This window comes from Caloenas nicobarica, chromosome 13 (assembly GCF_036013445.1).
Source record: "Caloenas nicobarica isolate bCalNic1 chromosome 13, bCalNic1.hap1, whole genome shotgun sequence".
NCBI classification, from domain to species: domain Eukaryota; kingdom Metazoa; phylum Chordata; class Aves; order Columbiformes; family Columbidae; genus Caloenas; species Caloenas nicobarica.
This window is the reverse complement of record NC_088257.1, coordinates 1,361,162-1,370,057: the sequence shown is the minus strand read 5'-3', so window position 1 is coordinate 1,370,057 and position 8,896 is coordinate 1,361,162. Positions and strand designations below refer to the sequence as shown.

At 49.9% G+C, this 8,896-nt stretch overlaps 2 protein-coding genes across 4 annotated transcripts; one reads left to right on the top strand and one right to left on the bottom strand.

Moving 5' to 3' along the window:
* Positions 1–80: 80 nt before the first annotated feature.
* Positions 81–850, bottom strand: LOC135994089 (basic salivary proline-rich protein 1-like). The gene is made up of 2 exons (XM_065644389.1): positions 796–850; positions 81–700 (listed from the first exon to the last, which is right to left on the bottom strand). Exons 1-2 carry the CDS (start codon positions 848–850, stop codon positions 81–83), a joined length of 675 nt encoding a protein of 224 aa, XP_065500461.1.
* LOC135994018 (E3 ubiquitin-protein ligase RNF14-like) lies at positions 178–8,792 on the top strand. Of its 3 annotated transcripts, none has more exons than XM_065644287.1 (10): positions 178–290; positions 876–992; positions 1,413–1,575; positions 2,104–2,255; positions 2,610–3,134; positions 4,373–4,601; positions 5,270–5,442; positions 6,013–6,143; positions 6,283–6,460; positions 7,358–8,792. In XM_065644287.1, exons 3-9 carry the CDS (start codon positions 1,422–1,424, stop codon positions 6,299–6,301), a joined length of 1,383 nt encoding a protein of 460 aa, XP_065500359.1. In that variant the 5' UTR covers positions 178–290; positions 876–992; positions 1,413–1,421; the 3' UTR covers positions 6,302–6,460; positions 7,358–8,792. The 3 variants fall into 3 exon arrangements, with proteins under 3 accessions (XP_065500359.1, XP_065500357.1, XP_065500358.1); XM_065644285.1 differs by having other exon boundaries at positions 179–290; positions 923–992; XM_065644286.1 differs by having other exon boundaries at positions 195–295; positions 923–992.
* The last annotated feature ends 104 nt before the right edge of the window (positions 8,793–8,896 follow it).

Below are 8,896 nucleotides of genomic sequence, written 5' to 3'. Positions count from 1 at the left end.
TGACAGGGGTGAAGCTGTGCTTTACAGACGTCAATTAAAACCCGTGTTAATGAAATAGAGCAGATCTATCTGGGGGATTCCTATCGGTAGAATCTGGCTCGGCTCGTGGCGGCGTTCCAGGGCGCTGCGGTCCTCCCGGCCGCCGGGGGCGCTGCGGAGCGCGCGCGGCGGGGCCGGGCCGGCGGCTCCGCCCGCCGTTCCCTCCTCCCCTGGGCCGCGGCGCCGGCCGGGCCGTTCCGGGAGGGCCGGGCCCGGTTCCTCGTCTCGCCGTCCCGCGGCGGGAGGAACCGGTGAGGCGGGGGCCGGGCCGGGCCGCGGGGCGGTGGCGGCAGCGGGGGCTGCGGGGCGGGCGGGCCCAGCCGGGCTCCGGGGAGCGGGGAGCCGGCGGTGCGGCTGCTCCCCGCGCTGCGGGCGCGGTGTGAGGCGGGGAGGGGGGAGCGGCTGGAAGCGAAATGCCGATCGGACACTGCTCGCGGGGGGAGCCCGACCTGGACGCTCGGCTGGGGCTCCTCGCTGGTTTTTTCCCCGGTTCTTTCTGCCGTTTCCCGGACGGGCTCCGCTTCTTTCTTCCGTGTCTTCTCCGCCGTTGGGCAGCGCACAGCCCCGGGCCGGCGGGGGCGGCAGCGGGGCGGCCGGGGGCACTCGGCCCGGCGGGCTGCGGGCGGCCCAGGGCCCGGCGGGATCGCGGCGCCCGCGGCTGCTGCGGAGAAACGAGCGGAGAAAAGGGGAATCCGCGGGTGCGGGGCGGGAGCGAATGTTTGTCAGCGTTAGTCACGGGAATGCCGAGGGACTCGCATCCCTTGCGGCGTTTGTTTGCTGGATACGGAGGGCCCAGAGGCTCCGGTGCCATAACCGTGTGCGCTTTGCTGACAAAGGTCGATGTTTGTCACGGCAATAAAAGTTCTGGTCTCTGGTTCCCCAGAGGAGCGCTCAGGAGCTCAGCGCTGGCAACCGGCACCTGCGACTTGCGCTGCCCGGCTGGGCGTGAACAGGTAATTGATGAAATGGGGCTTTGTTGCCCCAACTCCAGAGCTGTACAGCAGCGCAGCTACGAGATGCCTGTGGAGGGTTTGAAGCTGCTTGGTGATGTCTTTAATAGCTTCAATCACAAATGCAGCTGTTTGCTTCTTTGTTTTATAACACCAGGCGAGACGTACTGTCTTTAGCCACTAACACTCATAGACAATTTCCTTTGGACTTTCCAATGTTCTGTTAAGGTGTCTTTTATTTTCTACAGCTATTGATATTTGTTCAACCTGTAAAATAAGCTTAATTATATTTTCTATTGTTATATGTGAGTTACTTGAGTGTCTAAGTCATCTTATAGCAGCGTAATGTCGATAGCCCAAATGAATGGTTTGACTGGGCCGTGTTAATTCAGTTGATGCTGTAGCGTGGTGTCACCTCCACAGCAACTCTCCATGTCTTCAGAAGACAAAGAAGCTCAGGAGGACGAGCTGCTGGCTTTGGCCAGCATTTACGATGAGGATGTGTTTAAGAGATCCGAGTCCGCCCAAGGAGGAGAAACGAGGATTTTTCTGGAGTTGCCCCAAGACTTCATAATTTCTGTGAATGGTGAGTTGGATGTTTTGTGTTATTCCAAAATGAGGTTTGGCTGGGCTCATTGCCAGGAGATGCTCCGGTGTTTGCTGCTCTAGTGACCTGTAGGAGCTCTGAGCGACAGAGCCAGGACTGACCCTGTTCCGTGCTCGTCGTGCTGTTTGGGTTTATATCTGAGTGGGTGATTTCATCCTCATACGTGTAACCTCCTCAGTGAGCTTTAAAATTAGAGATGAGTGATAGTATTGCTTTGGAATAGTTAAGTTCATTTATGACGTGTGGGTTTTTTTTTCCTTGAGGATATGTCTTTCCGTGGCCTTCGTATATGGAGGATCTGATATTTTACAGTTCTGGTGTTTCCTGATTTCACCATGTACATACAACTCCATGAACTATGACTGCCCTGAGAAGCTGAGTTATTGAGGGTTGGATGTTAAACCCAGAACTGTATCCAATGAAATGAGCTATATTGGGTGCTGTCACCAGGAGTTGCATTTAGTTAGTTTTCACGTTCTTGTTATTTCTCAATCGTCTTTGATTCAGGCAATTCCGCAGAGACCCTCCGGAGCACCCGCAGCGAATACACCGTCAGCTTTCTGCCTCCCCTTGTGCTGAATTTTGAGCTCCCACCTGACTACCCGTCAACCTCCCCACCCGTGTTCACCCTCCGTGGAAAATGGCTCTCCCGAGCCCAGGTTTGCAAAATAGTTTTGACATTTGAACAGAGTTTTAGTGGCCTGGGCTAAGTTCATGACTATTAGTGCTCTGGGGGATGTTAGTGCAGTAGATGAAAGTCAAATGAAGACATAAGAGATTACGTTGCTCTTTCAGTTGGCTCTTCTTTTGTTTCCTACTTACTGTTATGTGGTCACCGTGCGGAGGAGTGAAAGCTGCATCTGTGAGCATTATTTTTGTATGTATTTCATGTGTGTACTAACACCTCCAGAATGTGAAATGTAAGTTGGCACTAAGGAGGACCATGGGAGGAGAGGCAAAGAGTAACGAGTCGTCAGAACTTCCTGAGCCCTGCAATTGTTTTTGTTTTCTAGCTCAGCGCTCTTTGCAGGCACTTGGACGACATGTGGGAAGAGAATCGAGGCTCCGTGGTCTTGTTTGCCTGGATGCAGTTTCTGAAGGAAGAAACACTGAGTTATCTGAAGATTTCCTCCCCGTATGAGCTCAAGATGTGCCATGGAGGGAGCGGGCAGAGTGGGCCGCCGTTGGAACCTGCCGACGCTGAGCAGTGCGAGGGTGCAGCGTGCGCGGCTGCGGCTGGAGCAGAAATCCTCGATGCAAGAGCCGTGCAGGACGTGGAGTCGCTGTCGAGTCTGATCGGGGAAATCTTGGACTCGGACCAGGCTCAGAGGAGGAAATGCTTCGACAGCAAGATGTTCTTGTGCAATATCTGCTTCTGCGAGAAACTGGGCAGCGAGTGTACGTACTTCATGGAGTGCAGCCACGTGTACTGCAGAGCATGCCTGAAGGACTACTTCGAAATCCAGATCAGGGACGGGCAGGTCCAGTATCTCAGCTGCCCCGACTCGGAGTGTTCGTCGGTTGCCACTCCTGGCCAGGTAATGAAATGTGTGAGCGGTGACGGTCGAGTTCTGTAATGTGCTGGTGATTATGGCACACAAGGTGTGGCTTGTCATGGTGAGCGTTATGACCGTACCTGGGGAAGGTTTGTTCATGTGCGTGAGTCACACAGAGGCCTCGGAGTTAAACCTGGATCACTTGGCACACAGCTTTGCTCACTTTAGTAGCACTGGCATCGGCCAGAGGCCTGATTGGATGTCCCATTGCATTTCACAGTGCATGCTTTTCATTTGATTAATCTTTATTGAAATAGCATTTTCATGACCTCTTGGAGACTCTAGAGTGGATTCATCCCTGCTGTAGGTTCTTTGTCATTGACAGGAGTGGCTGACACGCCAGAAGGCTGTGCTGCCATCCAGCGAGCACGGGGCGAAATGTAATGAAATCTAAGAAGGGGAAATGTAGAGTCTTGCATGTGGGCAGGAACAACCCCACGTTCCAGTATTAGTTGGGGAATGAGCTGTTGGAGAGCAGTGTAGGGGAGAGGGACCTGGTGGTTCTGGGGGACAGCAGGATGACCATGAACCAGCACTGGGCCCTTGTGGCCAGGAAGGCCAATGGGACCTGGGGGGGATCAGAAGGGGGGTGGTCAGTAGGTCAGAGAGGTTCTCCTTCCCCTCTGCTCTGCCCTGGTGAGACCGCATCTGGAATAGTGTCCAGTTCTGGTCCCCTCAGTTCCAGAAGGACAGGGAACTGCTGGAGAGAGTCCAGTGCAGCCCCGAAGATGCTGAAGGGAGTGGAGCATCTCCCGTGTGAGGAAAGGCTGAGGAGCTGGGGCTCTTGAGCTTGGAGGAGACCGAGGGTTGACCTCATTCATGGGGATCAATATGGAAAGGGTGAGTGTCAGGAGGATGGAGCCAGGCCCTTCTCAGTGACAACCAATGATAAGACAAGGGGCAACGGGTACAAACTGGAACACAGGAGGTTCCACTTAAATATGAGAAGAAACTTCTTCATGGTGAGGGTGCCAGAGCCTGGCCCAGGCTGCCCAGGGAGGTTGTGGAGTCTCCTTCTCTGCAGACATTCCAACCCACCTGGACACCTTCCTGTGTAACCTCATCTGGGTGTTCCTGCTCCGGCGGGGGGATTGGGCTGGATGAGCTTCCGAGGTCCCTTCCCACCCCTGACGTTCTGTGATTGTGTGACTCACTGCTTTTTGCTGACGCCAGCAGGCTCCGCGTTTCAGACACGTCATCTCTCCTTGGTCTTGGTCCAGGTGAAGGAGCTGGTTGGAGAGCAGCTGTTTGTGCGTTACGACCGCCTGCTGCTGCAGTCCAGCCTGGACAGGATGGCAGACGTGGTGTATTGCCCCCGCCGCGGCTGCCAGACCCCGGTCATGAAGGATCCCGAGAGCACCACTGGCATCTGTTCCTACTGCAACTACGCCTTTTGTACGTTCTGTCGAAGGACGTACCACGGGATCTCTCCATGTCAGCTCACGGCAGGTGAGTCGTCAGATTTCAGAACTGCATTGAGAAGCAACTAAGCGGGATGTGAAAAAGACGGAAAGTCAGAAATTGAGCAAGGAAGCTCATCGCCACGTGAGCTTTCTAAAAAAAAATTAGATCGATGTGGAGTAGGTCTGTTGCTGCCCATTCAAAATATTCCCTTGATGACCCTCCCCAGCTCAGGAAGTCCCTAAGCTGCTGATTGCCAAATTCTGAGAGGCCATAGCAAGGGAAGAAAAATTGTACATGTGCCTTTTTTGACCCTTTCCTGCAAATCCACCACTTTCTCTTGTCGGAGTTGAGATTGGAATCAGGTGGAGGTTCCTCTGTCCGGTGGGCCTCAAAGTCACGTAACAAAGATTTACTGAATGTGTGGTCAGAAACAGTATGAATGTTTTCCCATTATTTTACATTGTAGATTTGTTCTAATTCCTTTGGCTGGTCTCTTTTATAATGAAACTTGTAGAAGCGTTGAATTTGGAGGTAGAGGGGGTTTAATGTTCTCATGCTTTTCTTATATATTTTAATGTTTTACTTGCTTTTGAATTAATGATGTTCATTTCCTTTGAGAATAATTATGCTGTTATTAGCTGGACTTCTTTATTAGAAAAGCTGATTTATTTTGTTTGTTTGGGTTTGGTTGGTTGGTTTGTTTTATTCCCCAGAGAAATTACTGACTTTGCGAAAAGACTATTTAGAAGCAAATCGGGAAACTAAAAAACTTATGGAACAATGCTATGGGAAACGAGTGATTGAGAAAATCCTGGAGGAGATGGACAGTGAAGAATGGCTGGACAACAACTCCAAGGCCTGTCCTGTCTGTGCTGCCCCCATAGAGGTAAATACAGAGGGAAAGGGCTGGAGAATCGGAATAACTCTTAACAGAACCGAAGTTAAGTCAGTTCTGTATTTAGCCTGGAACAGAGACTTATTTGTTTACCTCCAAGTTCACCAGGAAAGGTGGATTTCTAGGACATGGGAAGAGAACCATTTTTGTGTGTTACACAGACAGGAGGTGATGCTTCTGGAGCGCAGGGACTTGAGTACATCCAGCAGCTGGGATCGTTCAGCCTCCGGTACTCGAAAGATCCAGGGTGAATATGGATCCATACGAATCCCTTTGTTTTCCATGCGTTTCAGGCTGCTGCTCTTTCAGACAACAGCCAGGAAATAAAACTGGCTTTAGGAAAATACTGTTTGCCAGGGTTGTTGGCATTATAACCCATTTACAGTTCTGTAATTCTGGCTCCAAGTTCTTTTATACAGTGAAAAAATATCAGTGTTATGATGGAGTCAGAGTAGAATGTTTTCCTTAGTTGATGCGTGTTTGAGGACTTTTATCGTTTAGAGACAGGCCTGACATGGTCAGATTTTGTTAATGCTCTTTCTCATTTCCGTCCCCTCTCAGAAAATAGATGGTTGTAACAAGATGACGTGTACAAGCTGCATGAAGAATTTCTGCTGGATTTGTAGGAGTCCTCTGTCAGACGACAGCCCCTATGCGCACTTCAGTGACCCAGCTTCCCCCTGCTCTAAGATGTGGGTATTTACAGGCATTTCTTCTAGTGTTGTACCTCTGATTTTTGTGGCTTTTTCTTACTGTCTCTCCCAGATTATTCTTGCCTTGAAATTGCTAGCTACACAGTTTAAGACGCAATTTCCTCTCTCAAATATTTAGACATGCAAGGAGGGCCTGACACCAACAATAAAAAAAATCGGGAGTGATTTGGGATATGGCTTTTAAAGAACGTTTGCTTTAAAATGCTGGAGAAGTGTGCTGGGGCTGTTCCTGCCGCTGCGCTTCTGCCTCTGCCGAGAGACAGCCCGGAGGGCAGTGGTTCCTCGCGGATGCTCAGGTATGTGCCAGTGCAACACAGGCTTTGGGTGCAAAAGCTGCAGACTTGGCTCAGCTCATCGCTGTGCAGGGTGTATGAGAGACACGGGATGGTGCTGCCGGCTGGACAGCCGGGAGGGCCGGCAGGTCAGCGCGCTGTCGTTACAGCAGCCTCTGAACTCGTGTGTTCCGCTGGGTTGTGCCCAGCGCTGGGATACGCAGCGTCTGGGTGCAACAGTCCAAACGCCAAGAGTTTGTTCAGTCCTCCGCTGCCTGTTCTGCTGGCATGGCTGTGGCTGACAGGATTCGTTTTCTTTTTACCTTGGCCGTTCTTTTTCACATTCCCTTCTCTCCCAACAGTCATGTTTCCACTTCCTACCCTGTTTTATTTTTGACTTTTCTTCTAGTGTCTCCTGCTGGTTTTTATTTTTTTTCTTTTAGTTTAGCTTAACCTCCACTGATCTTGACTGAGCTCATCTGTGTTATAAAACCCCTTTTTTTCCCATTCCCTTTTGTTCCTCCCTTGCTTATATGTTATTTCCCAGCTCTGTCCTGTCCAATGAGGCTGTGAGCTGTTGGCGCAGGCAGCGGCTGCTGGTCATGTACTGCCTAAGGACCAACTAGGAATGGCGGCATGTTAACTAACTTTTAATGCGTTTTGGATTATTAATATTTCCATGGATTTCTCGAGACGTCGTGTTTGTGAGGTGCTGCACAACCCTCTGGTAGAAGGTGCTGTGGAAGTGCAGAGTAGTTTGTTTTAATTGACTTTGAGGATTGCAGCACGAGTGGTTCATGACACAGAAAAAACTGGGGAAAATTGCTGCTTTTGTATTTTGTGTCACATTTAGATATTGAGGGGTTTGTACTTTTTTTTTTTTTTTGTACATCCCCATGTACCTTCCTGCCTGTCTTGCAGGTTGTTTAACGCGATGCTTATTGATGGTGAACCCTGGGAACCTGGAGATTGAAACCCAGTCGCCTTCTCGAGCAAGAAAAGCTGAACAAACCCGAGACAGATGCTTTCCATTTTTGTCAAGTTTGTTCGCTTTTCTCTCCGGTACGTGGCAGAAGAACAGTAACTGCCTTGCGCTGCAGGATTCTCGCACTTCAGAGGCTGTTGCCAAAACCAAAGCAGACGTTTTACCCGTCCTGTGGTCAGGATCACCGTGGAAGCCCCTTCCAGTCATATCAAGTGTTCAAGACGAATACAGCCAGTCAGCAGGTGGAAAATTACAGATAACATATATCCAAAGAGGTGCCCCTTTTTCAAAAGCGAACAAGCAAAACCAAATCCCAAATCACTGAAATGTTGGGGGGTTTCCTTCAGGGAGACGGACCTTTCGAGGATCTGGGCTCCCCGTGGGCTTGAGGGAGTTTTCTTATCGCTGCCGTGCTCTGGTGGAGCTGGTCAGTGACGCTGTTGGACAGGGAGAGTTTCTGATGCAATACACACAATTTCTGCTGGAATCAGCACTTGCGCCTTTTGCTTCTCTAGCATTTGCTGACCTGTTTCTCTGAAAAGCAGCTCGTTGCTCTGTTGCTGATGCTTCCTAACGATGGTGAAGTTGATCGTCCCCATCCCCTTCTCGCTGGCTGTGCCGCCAGGGTCTGTGCATCGCCGAGAGCTTTGGCAGAAACGCCCAACCAAATTCCAGACACTTGAACAGTTTGATGACTCATCTTTGTGTTGTCGATCAGATTTTGAAATGCATTTTTAGGGATACATAGTTAATATTAATTCTTCAAGATATCGAAAATTACCTTGTCTTCCCTGATGATTAAGTAATTTATTTTTTACTAACTCTTCATATTAGAATTTTGATGAGCTGATAGTTTTGTTTCTGGGGTGGTTCCCATATATCCATTGTGCTTGCACTTCATATTATTTCAGAAACCAAATTGTTTCCCCGAAGATCTCAGTTTTGTGAGCATAAAAGTAATTACTGGAGGGAACCTCTATTTTTTATAAGATTTTCTACTTGCCGAATGGTCTAAAAAAATTTTTTTTGAAATTAAAACTGCATGTGCTGTGTTCAATACAAGTTGCAGGGTCCAGATGGATAGCTCGGGAGCTGGAAAACTTCAGAAAATGAATGTGAACACCTCTGGCTCAGTTTCGACTATTAGTCAGATATGTGGCCAAAACGAGTGCTGATTTAGCTCCTTTTACAGAGGTCGAAAGTCTGTACTGTTGGGATTGGCTGTGATTAAAAAGATGAGAGATGGTAAGAGCAGGTCTGGTCTTGGTTGAGGCTGTGGGACAGTGTGTAGGGAAAGGTTGTTTTGTATATGGTTTGAACTGTATTTCCTGCACCTTTCACATGCACTAAATTCACTTTAAGACGGTCAATAGTGTCCTGGTTGTCTTTGTTGCAGCAGCACAGGTCAGCGTGGGGCAGAGCTGGTCTGGGTGGCGATGGCCTCGTGCTGCGGTGACTCCCCGGAGCTGTGCACA